General features: G+C 41.5%; 2 protein-coding genes across 3 annotated transcripts; one reads left to right on the top strand and one right to left on the bottom strand.

Annotated features, from left to right (window-relative positions):
• Window positions 1-392: 392 nt before the first annotated feature.
• On the top strand, window positions 393-3,933 carry LOC147239682 (factor VII-activating protease-like). The gene is made up of 11 exons (XM_086194873.1): window positions 393-567; window positions 660-770; window positions 872-991; window positions 1,088-1,204; window positions 1,301-1,472; window positions 1,599-1,690; window positions 1,810-2,044; window positions 2,153-2,295; window positions 2,607-2,744; window positions 2,845-2,987; window positions 3,104-3,933. Exons 1-11 carry the CDS (start codon window positions 408-410, stop codon window positions 3,257-3,259), a joined length of 1,587 nt encoding a protein of 528 aa, XP_086050999.1. The 5' UTR covers window positions 393-407; the 3' UTR covers window positions 3,260-3,933.
• On the bottom strand, window positions 3,366-19,827 carry nrap (nebulin-related anchoring protein). Of its 2 annotated transcripts, none has more exons than XM_086194875.1 (43): window positions 19,762-19,827; window positions 18,926-19,020; window positions 18,715-18,802; window positions 17,222-17,326; window positions 16,345-16,452; window positions 16,130-16,237; window positions 15,912-16,016; window positions 15,716-15,823; window positions 15,509-15,616; window positions 15,142-15,249; window positions 14,569-14,685; window positions 13,686-13,790; window positions 13,395-13,502; window positions 13,033-13,134; window positions 12,814-12,912; window positions 12,624-12,728; window positions 12,429-12,536; window positions 12,210-12,320; window positions 11,930-12,127; window positions 11,727-11,831; window positions 11,527-11,625; window positions 11,339-11,443; window positions 10,070-10,177; window positions 9,837-9,994; window positions 9,602-9,755; window positions 9,397-9,501; window positions 8,408-8,506; window positions 8,212-8,316; window positions 8,030-8,137; window positions 7,709-7,822; window positions 7,419-7,616; window positions 7,056-7,160; window positions 6,803-6,901; window positions 6,528-6,632; window positions 6,337-6,444; window positions 5,922-6,233; window positions 5,734-5,838; window positions 5,371-5,469; window positions 5,179-5,283; window positions 4,988-5,095; window positions 4,540-4,851; window positions 4,265-4,450; window positions 3,366-4,187 (listed from the first exon to the last, which is right to left on the bottom strand). In XM_086194875.1, exons 1-43 carry the CDS (start codon window positions 19,825-19,827, stop codon window positions 3,903-3,905), a joined length of 5,439 nt encoding a protein of 1,812 aa, XP_086051001.1. In that variant the 3' UTR covers window positions 3,366-3,902. The 2 variants fall into 2 exon arrangements, with proteins under 2 accessions (XP_086051001.1, XP_086051000.1); XM_086194874.1 differs by having other exon boundaries at window positions 3,366-4,205; window positions 4,295-4,450.
• Between the last annotated feature and the right edge of the window lie 233 nt (window positions 19,828-20,060).

The raw sequence follows: 20,060 nt of genomic DNA, 5'->3' as shown, positions 1-20,060 counted from the left end.
TGGTCTTCGGCCTGAGTCTACTACATGTGCACGGATATGACCCGGTTGTAAGTGTCTCTGCATGATTCGGACGCGCTAGAAAATTCACGTTTTCCTTTCAAGAATTTTGGGTGATTGATTTGTTCATTTATTCTGTCGTTTCAGGGCGATTTCATGTGTAAGAATCTACTGCTGATGTGGTGACGCGCTGGATTTTAATGAAGTTTCTTTCTAATGGAGCAACAACAACAACAAAAAAGCCCCTCATTTTTGATGTCGTGGCGACTATTTGATTTTCCCTTAATTCTGAAATTTCCATTATAAAAAAAAAAACAAAAAACAGTAACATAAAGTTATGCTGATCTTTTGTAATTTTGGACCTATGATTTAATTCCAGCATACATTTTCTTCTGTTTCACAAACATTGGATGCATTTTGATGAATATCAGCGTGGATTGCAAATTCTTGTGTGTAAGTGGCTCTCTGTCCTCTTGTCAGATGTTGATTATACAGATGATTACTCCACTGATGCCCCTGAGGTCTTAAACGACGTAGGCGACTGGCTGTTTGAACTTTTGGACGAGTCCAGTGAGTCCCCTAATGCGGGATTGTTCAACATCTACACTGAGATTTTAGTTCAGTTCCTCCAAATGATGCTTTTTTTTTTTGTCTTTATGTAGGTGCTTGTGACCCAAACCCATGCTTCCGCAATGGCTCTTGTGAGATTAAATCCGACAGTGGGTATAAATGTACATGTCCAGAGCCTTACAAAGGCAAGAGGTGTCAGAGAGGTTAGTATGAGTTCATTTCTTAAACAACTCTCACGTCAGGATATCAACTCAACCTGCTTTTGTTGGCTGTTCTCTGTTCACTGCCTGTTTCAAATGTACAGTGAAGAATGTTTGCGAGAACGTCAGATGTGGTCACGGCGACTGTGTCATCAATTTACAGGAACCCCCATTCTATGAGTGCAAGTGCACGCCTCCCTTCCAAGGCCCCAAATGCAAGAGATGTAAGTATCCCTGACCCTGGCTTCTAAAAGTTTCTTTTTTAAACACTCAGAGTACTGATTGATTTTATAGAGCTGTTCATGTGTTCTCTGCATCAGTGCCAGCATCTGCTTGTGAACCCAATCCTTGTCAGAATGGAGGTTCTTGCATCAAAGGGAAACGCCGCTTGCGTTGCGCCTGCCCTGATGGATTCACGGGGAGGTTCTGTCAAAGAGGTACGTCACAAGCGAAGCTTCTGTTTGCACGTGGGCCTGTAAAAACCAAGGTGGCTGGTTGATTTATTGTCTACTCCAACTTTTACACCCCTTCAGCTCACACTGATTGTTACGTGGGAAATGGCGAGAGCTACAGGGGGGTCGTCACTACAACAGATGAAGGGGAGGATTGTCTGAACTGGCATTCCAATTTCATTTTGCAACATGGAGACGATCCATTCACCATGTTCGAGGACTTCCCTGGACTGGAACGAAACGACCACTGCAGGTATTTGAGTCCTTTGAGTCCTGAAGAGATAGTTTATCCAAAAATGAAAAATCAGTCATTATATATGGTTACTTTTTATTTGTATTATAATTTTATACTTTTTGAAAATACTGCACTAAATTTTAGGAACCCTGATGGCGATGAGAGGCCGTGGTGTTTTTATAAAAAAAAAGGCAAACTGCTGTGGGACTACTGCAATATCACAAAGTGTTCTGAAGGTGATACACAAACACACACACACACACACACACACACACACACACACACACAAACAAATGTTTACAATTTAAATGGCTACTCTGTATTTACGGTACTCTTTTCTATTGTTCCTGTCCAGACCCTTCCCCACCCACCCCTGTCCCTACGTCAGTCTCTACCCAGTTCTCCCAGTGTGGGATAGCCCGACCTTCCGCTACCCACAGGATATTTGGTGGCAGCAAGTCTTTCCCTGGCGCCCACCCATGGCAGGTGTCAGTGCAGACCAGACCTAAACGCTCGTCCTTTAAGTTTGGCCATATATGTGGAGGGATCCTCATCGGCTCCTGCTGGGTCCTCACTGCTGCCCACTGTGTGTAGGTGCTATGTGTGTGTTTGTGTGGATGTATTTGTGTATCTTGTCATTATCTGCTCTATTTATTCTTCTACTATGTGTTTTTTAATGTTTTGTTTTGGTGTCCCAGAGAGCCTACTGATGAATTCCAAGTGGTGTTGGGAGGAGTGAATATAGACAAACCAGAACAGATGGACCAGACCATCCCAGTGGTGGACACCATCGTCCACGAGGACTACAGACAGACTCGACACGCTGTTTACAATGACATCGGTTTGTCTAAATAAGATCATACAAATGTGTGTGAGCCAATGTTACACGCAATAACACCACATGCAGGACTTGGAACAAACTAACAAACTACATAAAGTTATTCAGTTGTTAGTATATATATATACTATATATTGTTGTTGTTGTTGACGTTGTTGTTCTTCTTCAGTAAACTTACCAGTATTAAAAACTTTGATATGATTGATATCCGTCTCCATTGATAAGAAACCTTTGGATTGTGGAAAAAAGGATTATATTAGCTCGTATATCGAAGGATTAATGCCACTGGGTCTCTGTGCTAATTCCCTCCGTAGCTCTCCTTAAACTAAAAGTTACGGACAGCCCTTACTGTGCCAAGGAAACCAACTTCGTGAGGACCGTGTGTCTACCGGATCAGATCTTCCCTGCTGGACAGGAGTGTGTGATCTCAGGATGGGGAGCCACTGAAACCCGTAAGAAATTCCATAAATTTATGGTGGAGGGAAAAAAAAGAAGAGCTTTGGTGAAAAAAGTCTGGTTCTAATGCGCAAATTTTCCATATTTCTTCTTTAGAAAGGTACAGCAGCCGGTTGATGAAGGCTCGTGTGTTCCTGATCTCTAAAAAACGATGCCAAACTCCCGAGGTCTACGGTCCAGTCCTGGATGACAGCATGATCTGTGCAGGGACTCTGCAGGGAGGCATCGACTCGTGTCAGGTGCGAATCCTCCTTCATGACGGGGCTTTTATAATACATCGAAACATGTTTTCTATGACTGAACTGCATTCGCCATTTCTTATTTGGTGCCCAACATGCTGGCTTTAACTCCGCAGGGTGACTCGGGCGGCCCGTTGGTGTGTGAGCACGACAACAAACACTACATCACCGGTGTGGTGAGCTGGGGTGACGGCTGCGGTCAGATAAACAAGCCAGGCGTCTACGCCAACGTTCACGAATTCATCGGCTGGATTAAAAGCAAAATGAACTGAGTGAAGTGAACAAATCATTGCGAATCATTGTTTGCTTTGAAAAATAAAACAAGAACAAAAAACTGTTTATTTTATCAGCAATACAACCAAAGCATTTACTCCCAGTCCAGCTTTGAGTTAAAAGAGGTACAAACTCACAAAGCTGAACCTGCCAGATAGAAGTCGATATTTTCTCCGAGCCTTGCTCAGTGTCCAGATTATCAGACTCTTGTAAGAAAACTGCATACAGTGTTTGTTCTCTACTACGGATAAAAAAAAACAACAACAAATCTAATCCTGCAAATCCCATCCACTTAGCATTCTCTGGTCCTGCTTCCTGTCTCTGAACACACTCATAAGCAATACTTCCTTTCAGTCCCTTTTGTCCTGATTTTTCTTTTTAAAAGTACATGTAAATGTTAGGGGCACTTGGGCCGCGTATCAGAATTGTGAATGAAGTGTTAAAAATGCATTGCATTCAATCCCCCCAAAAAAGTTTTCGTACGAATTCCCCAATGTTCACCACTTGCCTGCAATCCTTCCAGTAAACACGACAAATCCTGTCCTCACTCAACATGCTAATTCCCTCATTCATTATTTCACTATTTCAAGTTCAGTGCACCTGCTGACATTCTTTCTTAATATTCACTAAAACTCCTCTAATCTACGCCTCCTCTATGGCAGCAGCTTTATTTGACATGGACGCCTTGACCGTGTTCTGGATGGCGGCGGATGAGGTGGATGAGGTGGTGCTGGATTTCTTCTCCATTGACCTGAAGGAAGTGGTTGTGGTGGTGGACTTTTTCTGCACGGTCTGGATTGTCTTCTTCCTCTTGACATGAAGCACCTCCATGGCGTCCATGTTGACTCCTTGTTGAACCTCCTCGCTTGTTTCCACCTGCTCTGACATCTGCTGCTGCTGCTGCTGCTGCTCCATCTGCTGCTCCATCTGCTGCCGGTGATGCAGCTGAAAGACGAAGAAATTTGTGAGATTTTCTTTTTTTTTTTTAATTTGCATGACGTAACAAACATTCGATGTTGAATCATTTCTCTCACCATCACCATCTGCTGGTACTTTGCGATAGCCTCGTCAGTGCTAACTCCCTCAGCTAGCCCCAGCTCTGCAGCCCGACGGGCAAGCTCGGCCTTGTGGGAACCGGGAGGGGTCCAGCCCGCTCCCCTGATCCAGTTCAGGTCTGATTTATAGTTCACCTACAACAAGAACCAGTTAAGACTCACACATCAAAAGTTGAAGAAGCTGCACCGTCGATGCATTTCAGTGTTTAGCCACGCCAACTTACATCGCTCTGCAGCTTGTAGGCCTGCTTTGCATGCTTGACGTTGAGCTGTTCGGGGTCACAAGTGTAGTCGTGGAGCTTGCGGCGGTAGGTGATATCACTGGCCTGAGCCTGACTCTTTTTAGCCAGCAGGAACTCGGGCTGGTCAGCATGGATTTTATAACGGGAGCGCTCTTCCTTGGACTGACGTTTATACTCCAGGTTGCTCTGGAGCTTGCTGGCCGCCAGAGAGTGCACCATTTTAGGGTCGTCCTCCACACAGCGCAGCCCCACTTGGTGGCCCTTCTCCTTCACGTGGGACTCCTTGTAGTGGATCTGTTGAATGGAGAAAGCACAACTTCATGATAAATCCAAATCTGGTGATGTAAATTATTTAAGAAAACTCTTAATCTGAAGCTGTAACTATTTTCATATTAATCCTAATTTATAATTTATTTGATCATGAACTTACATCACTGGCAATCTCTCTGGAGGCCTTCGCCGTTTGGAAGGGAATAGCATCAAGCCTCAGGTCATAGCCCGACGTCTTCACCTGCTCTCCAGAAGCCTTGTAGACTTTCTAAATGGAGATAAAAGCATAGTGAAAATTGTTCACGTCTTTTTAGATTTAACTTGAAGCTTTTACTCGAGTATAAACCTTACATCGCTGATTTGAAGGGCGTTCATCTTGGCTCTGATAAAGTCTGGATCGTCTGGGTGTAGAGTATACTTATGCATGTCATCGTTTTTGCCGGATTTGTACAGCAGCTGCAGTGTAAAGACACAATTTATTTTCTAGTCAGAACAACAGAAACTATTTGAATCGCGCTAAGTGAAACTAGTTCCTCGGCATACCTCGCTGCACTGCTGATAGCTTTTCTTAGCATGGACGATATCAGGAGAATCTGCCACCGAGGTAAACCTCAGCCTGTCGGGAAGCTGGCGATACTTCTTCTGCATGGAGGAAGTCAAAACACACACTTTAACAGTCAGAAATATACTGTCAGTGGAATTAAATCTCAACTTAGTTTGACACAAATAAAAGGATATGGTCCATTTGGTCTCTAAAATCATAGTTGAGGAGTTCACAACTTCAGTGGCCAGTAAAATTGGTTTGCAGAAATGTTAACATTTGCAACATTTTTATTTACATGCACGATAAAGTAAAACCCAGTAAATTTCTCCTTTTCAACATCTAAAATCTGAATTTACACTCACCTCACTTAAAAGTTCTCCGGCTTTTTTGGCTGACTCCAGCTGAGGTGTACCTATGCCATCCCAGGCCACTCCTCTCATGAAATTAAGGTCTGACTTGTACAGTTTCTGGATAGAAAACAGTCAAATCTGTTATTTGGAGCACATTTGATTTTTGCTCTCATCTGTTCCTTCACAGACCCCCTCCTCACCTCACTCTGCAGGTCATACGCCCTTTTGGCCCACTTGACCTTCATGTCATCAGGGAGGACGGTGTACTCGTGCAGCCTCCTCCTGTAGTCCTGCTCGCTAGCCAGCGCCTGGGCGTTCTTGGCTGTCACTAAATGAATCATGTCTGTGTTGAGGTGGTACTGGCCGCTGGATGTCAGCGCATCTTTGCGATATTCCTGGTCGCTGGCCAGCCGGCCCGCCTGCAGGCAGTGCAGCAGGTGTGGGTCGTCCAAAACACTTTGTGCGCCAATGTGTTTCCCTTTGTCCATGAGATGGTTGTGTTTGTACTTGTACTGTAAAAGAGAGAGAGAGAGAGTGGATATTATGAATTTGATTTCTAATCTGTGGGTAATTTTTATATTTACACTCCTATTTTTAGTCCCAGTACGATCTTACATCACTGGCGATGCCTGTGGAGCTCTTGGCAGCCTGGAAGGGGATATCCTGCATGGTGAGTTTGTAGCCCTGAGCCCTCAGAGTATGCCAGGACTCTTTGTACTTGATCTGGAGCAAAAAAGACCAAATTCATCATTAACCTTAGCTTAAAAAAAAAAAACTAGTTCATGGGCAGCATGAGCAAATATTACCTCACTAAAGTTGGCTGCGTTGATCTTTGCCTGAGTGATCTCTGGTCTCTCTGTTGTAATGGTGTAGTTGTGCTGGTCGTTCACCCCTTTCTCTTTGTACAAACGCTGGGAGACAGAAATAAAACCTGTTTCTTCCCCTGAAAGCACTGGATGCAGTCGGAATCTCATGGTAATTATAGCTCCCATCAATACGTAGAGAAAAACTTAACTAAGTCAAAAATCAAAAATGAATTGGTGACTAGTACACAATTAAAGGACCAGACACACGCTCTCACTTCATTTGTGATTTGTCCGCTGAGTTTGGCATGGACGATGTCAGGGGAGTCTGTGACGGAGGTGTGCCTGAAGTTGTACGGCTGCTGGCGATACTTCCTCTATTGCGGAGGAAACATCAAAGTTTATCTCACTGTAATATTTTAGCTCATATTGTGCACAATAACTACCATTCACTGTTTGATGTAATAGCTTGAAACCCATGATGGAATTGAATGAAACAACAGAACAAAACAAGAAAAGAATCCATCTTACATCACTAATCAGGTCTGTGGCCTTCATTGAGCCCTGGATCTGCAGAGCTCCTGTGGCGATCCACGCCGCCCCACGCAGGTAGTTCAGGTCAGAACGATACACTTTCTGCAGAATAGTGAATAATGTAAAAATGACCTTTCCAGTTGAAATAGTAAAACTTCTTCATAACGAACAGGACTGAGTGAACACTAGCCATTTTTTATTTTTTTAATTTAGTCTTAGTCGTGGGTCAGCTATCGTTGTTAGCTTTCAACATACTTCAGCCATGCTCATCCTTTTTTATTTAGTATAACTCCTAATCATCCCATATACGACATGAATTGACGATTTTATTGATTAAATGTGTAGAAGTAAAGGTCTCACATCACTCTGCAGGGCGTACGCTCTCTTGGCGGCCTGGACCTTCATGTCATCGGCCAGGGAGGTGTACTGGTGCAAGGTGAGCCTGTAATCCTGATCGCTGACCAGTGACTGGGCCTTTTTAGCATGAGCCACCTCAATCATGTCCATGGGCAGGTGGAACTTTGAGAGCTCCCTCACTGAGTCCTTCTTGTATTTAATCTGAACGTGGATAAAGGACGACAGAAATAACGTGTTTTGTTTTTTTTTAAATGTAGCACTATAAAACAAATGATAGTTTTGTCTGCACTCACATCACTTTGAAGCTTGTTGGCGTAAACTGAGTGAGAGATGTTCAAGTCATCCTGCAGGCCTTTCAGACCGATCATCTTTCCTTTGGTCTTCTCAAACTCCTCTTTGTACTTTTGCTGAAGTACAATATGTGATTGTGAGGTGAGCGATTTCATGACCAAAGCAAACAAGAAATCTGCTGTTACGATTAACTTGATAGAACATTATGACCGAATTCAAGTTCTTGCGGGATTTTTCGAAACCTTGGGAGTCTTGAAGTCATGGTACAAACAACAGGACAAGTCTAAAAAAAAAATAAAATAAAAGTGTGACTGAAAGCTCACATCACTGAGGATTTCTGCAGATGCTTTGGCAGACTGGAAAGGAATGGCATCCAGACGTAGCTTATAACCACCGTCACGTATCTTAGTCCAGGATTCTTTGTAACGACTCTGAAAACACACGCACGTCAGATGTGTAAACCTCAGAAAAAGGCTTCGCACTAACTGGATTGATGCGTTCTTACCTCACTGATGTTCATGGCGTTCATCTTGGCCTGGACTATCTCAGGCAGCTCCTCGTTCAGAGTGTAGCTGTGCTTCATGTTTTCACCTTTCTCTCTGTACAACCTCTGTGAGGACAGAAAGGCCAGAATGAAAAAAAAAGTCAAATATCTCAGTTACACCTGCATAAATGCGGTTTTAACGAGACGCCGTACGTACATCGATGGCCAGTTTGTTGCTGAGTTTAGCCTGAACCATCTCCGGAGTGTCTTCAACGCTTGTGAACTTCAGAGCGCTCACGTCCTGACGGTACTTTTTCTGTAGAAAATAAAACATCCGTCAATCCAGAATGAACATATGTCACTGAGAGCATGATGGTGTGTGCGCATTTGATGAACAGCAGAGGGCAGAACAACATCGGTAAAACCCCAGACTGACAGTTACAGGAAGTTCACGTTTCATTGTAAAGATATGAATAAAAAAATAACTGCATCTTATGTACTCATCACTTGTGTCAAGGATTTTTCAAAATAAAATTCACTAGGTTATGTGTTTACAGCGATACAACTCACTGTCAGTTCACTAGAATAAAAGTAACCAGGGTGTACTTGGACACTTTTTGAATGTCTGTATTGCCTAATTTAACAAAACCAAATCCATCAACTGTTACTCCACTCTCCTGAAGGAATTCTTATTTAATTTAACAATTCTCCTCAAACTTAATTTGATGAGGAGAATGACTCAAGGAAGCAAAAAAAAAAAACAAAAAAAAACAGGCGGTTGAGGGGAAAATTGCTTCTTTTATCAGCTCTTGCTGAAGCCAGTTGTTTTTTATACATTTAACCCAGTTCATGGAGCGCAGGAATGATCCTCAGTTCTTTAAATACTGTCTGACCTGCAGCCATAAACCCGGATATGTGCCTTCTAGTCTGATGTTACATAATAATACTTATTGCTGTCTCATGGATTCTCATTACCCTACATAGTTCTCTGGTTATTAATAGCACTTGAAAGTGGTTAAACACTGCATGATAATGAGTTTGGATTACATTTCTTAGTTCAAATTACCATACATTTATGACGTGTTAATGAAGGGCTGAGACACATTCATTTCTATCTATTTCGCTGGACCGTATTCCAACTCCTTTTCCACAAATCGAACCCAATTAATTTGCGGTGCATTCTGGGCCACGGAGGTCGTACATTACCTCACTGACAAGGTCTCCAGCTTTCTTTGCCTGCCGGACATCCAGGGATTTTGATGCCTCCCATCCGACACCCTTCATCCAGTTAAGATCAGACCTGTACTGTTTCTAAACACACACAAACACACACATTGCACTGTCTAATGCATTCTCACACTTAAATATAAAAGACAACTTGAGTGTCTCTCTCTCTCTCTATGAGACTCACATCACTCTGGAGCCCGTAAGCTTTCTTTGCCCAGGCAACATTCATGTCCGTCGGCAGTGTGGTGTACTCGTGGAGGAAAGTCCTGTATTTAGTATCAGTTGCCAGGTCCTGGGCCTTCTTAGCGTGGCTGATGTTCAGCATATCCAGAGAAACACTGAGGACAAGAGTCATGTCAGCCAAAGCCAGGGGATTTGTTCCCTGAATGATACGAGATCTAAAGTTCTGTTAGCCTCACTTGAATTTAGTCTTTGTGTCCTCATAGTTTTGCTTGTAGTGGCGGCCACTCTGTAGTTTGGTGGCCAGGGCGGAGTGAGCCATCTGAGAGTCATCACTGACTGACTTGATACCAATCACCTTGCCTTTTTCTTTCTCGTACCGCTCCTTGTATTTGACCTTCAAGGGAACAAGGTGTCAGTGATACACAACTGAATTAAAAAGCATCTATTGAACAGTTTCAGAAGAACTCACATCACTGGCCAAGTCCCTCTTAGCTCTGGCGGTGAGGATGGAAAGCGAGTCCAAACGCAGCTCAAAGCCCTTTTCCCTCTGCTTCTCCCAGCTGCTCTTGTACACTTTCTAGGGGAAAAAAAAAGTAGAAAGATGACAAGACGTAAGCAGAAGTTTTTTGACAAATGTGTGGAGACATTTTCTTAACTTTTGGAAGAAAATCTTGGGGGGTGTCTGTTAAATTATCAGGGTTATCTATCTATCTATCTATCTATCTATCTATCTATCTATCTATCTATCTATCTATCTATCTATCTATCTATCTGTCTATCTATCTATCTATCAGATAGCTAAATTAGAACTACACATCTGTTCTTTGCTATTATTTGGCCACAGAAATATGTGTCTGATTACAGAATGTTATGTAGCTCTTAACTACAACCACAGTGGACTGATTTGCACCACATGCATGGTGTATCAACGATGAGCGGCCTTCCTGTCTCCACCACCATGCAGACCCAACTTAACGCCAGTTAAAGCTCTAAACAGACAGTGCTGATTTTTCTAATCATATTTTATTGAATTTCAATCAATTACATGCCTCTTTTTATTTACAACCCTGATTTAGTGTCAGATAAGGAGACTAAATATGGATCCTGATGTTAGAAAAGTAGACAAATATAAGAAACCTCCTGGAGAATAGAAGTTAGCTGAACCACTGATTAGGTCACACAGCCTGATGACCTCATCACAACGGCGACACCTTTGTCAGCGTTAATTAATGACCAATGAAAGTGAAACAAGGCTGCTACTGTACGGTGTAAAAAAAACCTCCTCCTCGTCATCATCATCATCGTCGTGGTCGTCATCATCAGATAAACCACGGTCCAATTCACACATCATAGAAAACTACATTTTACACACCAAAAGATTGGAACAACAGTAGCATGCGTGCAGGAGGCAGAGCTTTTATGTTAAATATGGTGGAAATTTTTAATCCACTATGAAATTTGAGCAGACACACATTTCGATAAAAATCTATTCATAGATTAGCTTTGGTAAAAGGTGATGAAGAGATGATAATCACAAATCATTATGCCCTATTTTGATAAGATTTTTGAGGACATGAAAAGCAACAAGATGGCCCATAATATCGCCCCTGCGATTCAAATCACTGACTCTGTTAAAAAGTTATTTGTGAGTGGTTTTGTTTCACATTAAAATAGAAATATGGCATATTATGAAATGCTTCTATACTGTTTGTGAGCTGGTGGAGGTCAGTGAACTTACCCCACTGAGGAGGTCAGCGTTAGCCTTCGCTTGTCTGAAAAGTGGCTCATCTTTTGTCATGGTGTACTGGTGTATTATCTGCTCTGTGTTTGCTTTGTACGCCAACTGAAAAGCAGAATCAAACACGCAAATGAATAGCAGGTAATCCACAAAAAAAAAAGTGCCTGATCACAGCTTCAAATCCTTACGTCACTCTGTAGTTCCTGGCACTTCTTTGCATGTTTGATGGAGAGATTGTCTGCCACCTGGGTGAACTTGATACGATCGACCTTCTGACGGTATTTGGTCTATGATGTCCAGGGAGAAAAAAGAGGAGAAATCAAAGAGATAAGCCTGCGCGTCTCATGAAATCCAAAACAAGAGCACACAAACATGTGACTGCACTGACATCACTAAGCAAGTCCCCAGCTTTCTTGGCCTGGGTTATGTTGAGACAACCCTCAGCCTCCCAGCCCACTCCTTTCATCCAGTTTAGGTCTGATCGATACTGGTTCTGTGGAGCAAAAAGATGAATAAAAAAACACATCAATGAATGAAAAGCTTTGCCTGTTTCTCCTTTTTTTCACTTTGCCAGGAAAACTTTTCTCTCACCTCACTTTGCAGGGAGTAAGCCTTTTTGGCCTGTTGGACCTTCATGTCATCAGCCATAACGGTGTAATCATGGAGCCTCGTGCGATATTCCAGGTCACTAGCGAGCGCTTGGGCTTTTTTGGCGTGACTCAGGTTAACCATGTCCATAGGAAGACTGTATTCGGCCTGCTTCTCCTTGGAGCCCTTCTTGTACTCAATCTGAAATGAAAAAGGAGAAATGAGAATTTGATTGGGATGTTTGTGTCAAAAGGATAAGTACAGTATGACCACTTCTGCTTACATCACTGCACATCTTGGCCACTTGAAGTGAGTGCAGAGTCTTGGAGTCGCTCACGTTGAGACCTCCAACTGCCTTTTCCTTGTTCTTCATGTAGGTTTCTTTATACTTAATCTGAAACACATGCCCGTTTCACATTATCGAATTTGTCAGCTATTACATCTAATAGTACCCACTTAGGTTTTTGCTCAAACTTGCAGTAACAAGAGCGTATTTGCTTACATCACTGGCAAGATCTCTGGAAGCCTTTGCTGCTTTGACACTCAGGTCGTCCACACCAATGTCACATGCTTTTGACTTGGTCTTCTCCCACTCCTCTCGATATTTAATCTGGAGTCACAGTAGATTATCAGGATGGGATATGACTCTGAATAAAGTTGGCTTGTGCATGCAAACCCCAAAACAAATCGGACTTACGTCACTGCACAAAGCAGCGTTATCTTTGGCCTTTTTGATTTGTGGCAGGTCTTCGGATAGCGTGTACTGATGCTTGGTCTTTTCATAGTCGGCTTTGTAATTTAGCTGAAGGACACGTGAAAGTAAGCAATACAGAAAACCCAGTAAATACTCAGAAACAAAGTGTGCCATGTCTTTGTTGTTTACTTACATTGCTGATTTGCTGTGCGTTTTTCCTTGCGAGAAGGATTTCTGGAGTATCCGTCACCCGACTGTTCTTGACTTGGTCAATATGTTGCCTGTAGTTCTTCTGCAGTCACATTTAAATATGAAACGGTTCCTCAAGCCAAGTCAAATCTGATTACATTTGTAATATTTATTGTCAACGGCATCACAACAAACTTGGATCAAAGATTTTGCGAGAACTCACATCTTTCAGCGGGTCCAGTTTTCTTTGGCTTCGGTAACCAGGGGTGAGAGTGGCTTGGTAGGTGTAATCACCTTGGTCTTCATGACCTTGCTTGTAAGAAATCTGGAATGTAGAAAACGACAATGCAGTGAAATTATAAAAAAAAAAATACATAGCAGGTTTTTATCTTTTAAACAATTTTTCATGATTCTCCTCATCAACCAAACAAAATATGATTGCATTGGTTGTATGACACAATATTCATAACATACTTTATTTTTCTGCGGTAGTAATCTAAAATTCAAAATGTAATTGCAAAGTTTGGAAATATGAAACTATGGACATTTTAACATGATGGTAAATTCAATAGATTGCATTCTTACATCACTCGCCAGCTTCCTGGCTTTCATGGCATGCATGGTCTTCTTATCGATTCCAGAGTCTTCATAGTGGCCCTTCATATCACTGGTGTACTTCTCTTTGTACTTATTCTTTTAAACATATAGATAAAGAAAAATCACTATACGCACACACGACATGAAGCCAAATGAGGAAAAGAGCTTTACTTAGGCTTTAGGATTCAGGACTTGTATTTTTGCATGTATAGAAATAACAGTAAAAATGGTAGGAGAGCATGATGTTCTTTTACGGGATTAATGGAAAATCATACTCACATCACTTGTGAATTGAGCAACTTTGGCAGCATTTTGAAACTGTGGTGTCTCACAGAAATTAATGCTATGACCTTTGGTGTTCTCCAAGTCCTTTCTGTACTCCACCTGTTGGAGAGCATTCACAATGATTTAAGTTAATGCTTTGCAACATTTTTTCCCCTTTTTTTTATCTTTGGACAGCTGAGGTTGAGCATGTATGTCAACAAGCTGCTAGCTATTCCTCTGTGTTGTGCTAAATATAAAGAGGGGACTACCAATCATATCGCTGACACTTCCTCATAAGTCAAGAGGCAAACATGTAATCCTAAAAAGGCTCTGCTTGTCTTCAACTATGACAGCAAAACATCGTTTAACTTGCTAATCTTTGGACTTCTCAACGAAACATGACTGATGCATCAGATTTATTTTTGGAGGAAGTAAAGACATAATAGCTAACATGCACATGACATTTGCTGAGGTTCAGAATAGATCAAGAGTGAAATGCTGTATTCTTGTGTGTGTATGGTAACATAAGTTTAAAGGGATGTCCCGTGGCCTTGGAGGTAAGCTGCAACCCCATGGGGGAGGAATCTCAGAGATGCTCAAAATGCAGGTTAGGTGGCTTCATGTCTGAACACAGTATGTCTACTATTTCAAGCCCCTAACACACACACACACACACACACACACACACACACACACACACACACGCACACACACACACACACGTAAATAACCCACACACTGAGCACCAGCGGTACATTTATGTAAAAATGCTCTGTCACAGATTATACAGGAGCCATCTAAACACAGCTAACGAAACTTACAACTCTCTCCTTACGCAGATGATACCCTCTTTCTTCTTTCTAAAAATGAAGAGGTTGCTGTTGTATATTTATCTTACCTCACTGACAAGTTTGTTGATTTTTCTGGCATTCTTCAAGGTCAGATTGTCCTCAGAGGTCAGACTATGGAAGTGAGCTGTGCCCTTCATCTTCTTCAGGTCTTTTCTGTATTTTAACTGCAAAGGGATGACAGCCAAATTATTTCATATAGGTGGGCAATATGGTGGACTTCTGTACAATAAGGAGACTACTGACACACACACACACACACACACACACACACACACACACACACACTTACAAGCTCAGTCTAATATGGTCAGAGTGGAGAGTTTAGAGACTGATGGCATAGGGAGGCCTCCTCATTGTTGTCTCCTATTTATTCTACATTGTGATGACAAGGCCAGATAATGGATGGAGTTGTACCACAGTTCACCCTCTGTAATATGCTCTGAGGGCCACTTCAACTAGTTCACGTGGTTACACAACCGATCCAGTCTTCGGTTTCACAGTGCAAGATTTCTGATCATATGAGTTAAAGACTAGTCTCATTTACTGTACTTTTTTCGCTTTTTATCACTTCAAATGAGGGTTGTTTTTTCAACTCATGTTGTAGTCAGTTTGATACTCACATCACTTGCATTTTCTTGAGCCTTCTTTGCGAGATGATAACTAGGAGTAATCATTGCAGGGAAACTTCCTTTGCCGCGCTGCTGCTCATATTCTTCAGTATAGGCAATCTGTATGTAATAAAGTTCATTCATAATGTACAAACCTTTTTCTTCGGCTGCCCGAGGCATTTTATGGGCTCTAAATGAAACATCAGACCTCAAAACCTCAAAAATCACACGTTTCAATCACACATTAAACATTTGCCTCTGTCTATCTCCATATGAGCCCACCACTATGCTGACATCTATTGAATCAATGCAAAAAAAATAAGCAAATCAATTCGGTATAAATATTTTCCTAAAAGAAGTAACTTAGGAATGTCCTTACCTGGCTGAAATTCTCTGCATTCTCCTTGGCGTGAGCTACTTCATTTACTGCTACATCAGAGCTGGCTTTACCCTTAATCTCCTGCTCATATATCTTACGATACTTAATCTGGTGGGACAAGAAAACCACCAGACACCATTTATCAAGGCTCTTTAACACACTTTGTAGGATTGCAATTGTTTCGTTTTTTTTTTTATGTGTACTTACATCACTGGCTTGTTCAGAAGCTTTTTTGGACATCTTGTATCCAGGTGTGAGATGTGCAGGGAAACTGCCTTTACCTTTCTGCTGCTCGTACTCTTCTGTATACACATACTACAGGAAGAACAGTAAACAGGAACTCATGTCATTTCAGACCTTAAAGTGGTCGAAAGGTTTTGCCAAGCGCTATTTCAAGACTTACATCGCTGACTATTTGTCCCTGTTGCTTGGCCAGAAGCACCTCCGGGGGGTCAACGAAAGTGGTGTACTTTGAAACTCTCTCCTCGTGTCCTTTTTTATACTCCAGCTGCAAGAGAAAGAAAACAAAGCACAGACACATGATCACCTTAAATACTTCAGTGTACGGCAATTGCATCCATTTTAGTTATCTGATGCAGATTCAGCAAAACTTTCACTTACACTACTTGCCAAAGCGTTGGCTTTTTTAGCTGCTTCATATCCTGGTGTGATCATGGCAGGGAAGCTGCCTTTTCCTTTCGACTGCTCGTACTCCTCTGTGTACTTCACCTGTCAACCAAGCATGTCATTCAATCAATATTAATACAAAAGGGTGTTTGTTTGTTTGTTTGTTTGTTTTTTAGATACCATAGAAAGAAAGTAGACCTCACACTCACGTCACTAATGTTGTTCTGGGCCTGAGACATGGTTACGATCTGCTGGTTGGTCACCATCCCTGAGTACCACGTCTGCTGCTGTGAGAACCCAGACTGGGACTGAAAAGCCTGTTTGAATGTGGAGGACAAATCAGAGTAAAATAACAGGTAGCAATTTACCTTTTCACCACCCAACTCACCCTACTCCATCCCTAGTTTACTGCATGGGTATTATTATCAATTTTATTTCATTCATTTAACGTTTTAAAATGATCAATTTATTTGTGTTAAATTCAGTCATTTTAATTTCCTGTTTTATATTTCTTTATTATTTATCATGTTTGTTTAAACTATTTTTTTCTATCTTATCGTCCCCTTAATATTGTAATTATATTTTCTCCTCTCTGATCCTTTGATGCGATCAACTGCTCATGAAGCAACTTTGAATTTCAATTTAATTTGTATTAAAGTGCTTTATAAATAAAGTTTGATTGACAGAATGATTTGGGGCTTTTCTCAAGTGAATACAGTATGTCTTTGTGTTTCCACATGAATCATATGGATGAAAACAGTTTATTGTACTTCCAGTTGCCCTGATCGCTGACTTTTTGCAGGTTCTAATCGTTGGAATCCCAATCAAACTCAATTTTAAAATTGATCATTTGGTGTTTTGGGGATCATCGTGTGGGAACCGTGCACACAATAACTCAGACTTGTGCAAAGATGATGGCAAGTCCGAGGCAAAAGCACTTGAATAGAGGGTTATTAAATTAAATTGCGTGTCAACATAACCAGTGCAAACCATTTTTGTGACTGTGATCTGATTGTCTGAAGTAAAATGAGAATCCCGGCTCCTTTTGCCTGGGGTGTACAGCCAGTTGCTCTACTGGGAGCTCACCTGGCTGGCCATCTGATTGGCTAGACGAGCCCTCTCCAGCTCCATGGACCTCATGTCATAGTGGAAGGTGGACATAAAGCGTTCGCCATCTTCACGATACTTCAGCTACAAACGCACATACAGACAACAAGCGTCAAAGCCAAGACCAGCACAGCCGCAGACACCAGACAATTGCCCACAGCCAAACGTTACGCTGTCAAACTGGAGATACGCGATAATGTCGGCACGGCATTGATATCGGCAAGTGCTGATTTTTTTTTTCAGTATCAGTATCAGTCCAATGACCAAAACATTACCGGATCAGTTTTGCAAGATGTGTGTCTGTTGCTGTATATCTGTTTTTAATGAGGAAACAATGTGGTAAATATAGGATTTATTGGCTTTTCTAAATGTTTAGAAATAAGGGAAAATGTTACTTTTTTCTAATTAAGAATGTTTAAATTAAGTATATACGTAGTGTGAGTATCATATAAGCTTGTATTCATACACATAACATTGGCTAAAATATCAGCATTTTGATTAAAAAAAAATCCAATATCGTGCATCCCTACTTCAAATCTGATAACTTAAGTTGTTACACCATATCTAATGATAAGAAAACAATATTGGTGTGTTGTTTTGTGTGACCAAAAATGTTCAGATCAAGAAGAAATAGAGGCTGAGCCATAAAAATATTGTCATTAATCGAGTTTACAGTTGGAGCCAAACTTAAAAAAAAAAAAAAAAACAAAGCACTACAGGTTATTCAAAGCTATACATGTTCAGAAAGACAAGTCAGCCCTCAGATCCAATATCGTAAGTCTTATAACTATAGCAGTAGCTGATGAGATTGCTAGCCTACTAATATAAGCGTTGCATGAACTCGTAGACACAGGCAGACGGGCAGGAGCAGGTGTGGGGCAAGAGGAGAGGAAGGGATGAGAGGCTGTTTTTCCTGGTGTATAATTTTAGTCTCCTGAAGCATAAAGCAGGCTAAGTGAAGGGGGGTCGTCTCGCCTCTGTCACAGGCACGGAAATAACCTGAGCCACGCTCTCCATTCCACACCGCTGCCGTCACTTTGGACTCAGAGCAGCAGTTATCCCCCCCCCCCCCCCATAAAAAGAGACCTTTTTGGTTTTACAAGCAATCTGACCATAACGACTACATCTGCTTGAGGTCAGTCCCTGTGGTCAGTCAGTCTTAACCTCCCCAAAACAGTGCAGTTTTCTTCAATTTGTAATGGAAAAAGCAGGAAAAAAAACCCCACCATAACAATATGAGTGCATCAGTTCCTTTTTAAAAAAAAAAACAATGATCCAAACCAACAGAACGACCTCCACGAACACAGTCGCGGGCTTAGTAATCTGGGTCATGACGAACAGATGACAAATGAACATTTCACCCCACACAGAGGCCTGTCAGCATGTCAACAGTGAGCCTCGACAGGAGTCAAGGCCAAAACACTGCATCTCACGTTGCTGCCGCTGTGTTTTGGAGCTTGACATCATCCTACCTCACTGGATGCCTTTGATTGCTTCTTTGCATTGATGTTGATGGGTGTCTCATAGACACTGGTGAATGTGTTGTTCCTTGGATTGTGTCTGAAGGGGTGAGAGACAAAAACGGACAATTAAATTTGAATACACTGAGACGAATGTATATTTCCCCAACCGAACTGAGTAGCGATTTTTGATCGTTTTTCAGGAAGAAGGGTTTCTACTCACACGGAGCAGTACGGCCTCTTTTTGTGGCTGACAAAGTTATTGGCGGTCAGCACCATCTTACAGACGTCACAGTGAAAACATGCTTTGTGCCAGTTCTGAAAAGACAAATCACATTATTTTAAAGGGAATTTATTAGATTCTATTCTCTACCTTCGGGCATATGACTTCAATATAGTTTAGCTCGAAGAAAGATCATTTCTGATCATCAACATCCACTTATTAAGATAATATATCTTTAAATTGGACTCATTGATTTTGAAATAAATGAATAAAATCCTAATCAATTCAGGATTTGACAACAAGAACCAGAGCAGCATGTATTTCATGCTTCAGTGGTTACATCATGGCACTCAGTTTGCCATAGCACTGATAAAATAAGAAGTCTAATAAAAGACATGAACAGGTCCAAAATTACAACACATGAGAGAATTTATCACGGCGAACACTTTTCAATTGTCTAGTGAACAGTTCATACATTCATCTTTTTAAGTTTGAATGGTCTCATATTTAGGTTGTGAGTTTGATATTGAAACTAATATTACTCAGGATTATAATTAGACCGTACGGAATCCTAGAGTGGCTGTAGTGAGAGAGACTAAAATGTGTGGCAAGATCTAAGGCTGCACACTTTGATTATTCGTAAATTAATTTTGATGATATCTTGTTGATACAAATTAATAAAATCTTAGGGAAAAAGTGTATATTTTGTGGCTCTGTAAGATTTGAAAACTAGAAAATCCAGTGACTCTGTTCAATACAAATCTTTACTAATTTTAAAGTAATACATTAAGATTAAAAGTGTCTTACAAAGATGGATTGTGAGAACTAAATGTTACCTGGTCAATGCAGTTGATCTTCTCAGCTGGGTAGACCACAAACCCACACCTGGCACACGACTGCATGGTGACTACTTGTCCTTCTCCCCAAAAATCAGTCTAAAAAACTGCCGAAGCAGGGAACAATTGTTAAATGTCAGCAGCAAAAACAAGAGTCAGGTTGGGCAGCAGTTTGGAACTGGCAATTGCTGGCAGACGGTCGTGGTAGTGTGTCTCTGCTGGTGGTGAACTTAGCTCTGTGGCTGTGAAACTTTGAAACTGTCTCTTACTTGACACCATGTCCCCTGGTGGACCACCCC

The sequence above is a fragment of the Aulostomus chinensis genome, chromosome 23 (assembly GCF_037954235.1).
Source record: "Aulostomus chinensis isolate RoL2024-O1b breed Wild chromosome 23, RoL_Achi_v1.0, whole genome shotgun sequence".
Classification (NCBI taxonomy): domain Eukaryota; kingdom Metazoa; phylum Chordata; class Actinopteri; order Syngnathiformes; family Aulostomidae; genus Aulostomus; species Aulostomus chinensis.
The sequence above is the reverse complement of the archived record's forward strand: the minus strand, read 5'-3'. Positions and strand labels throughout refer to the sequence as shown.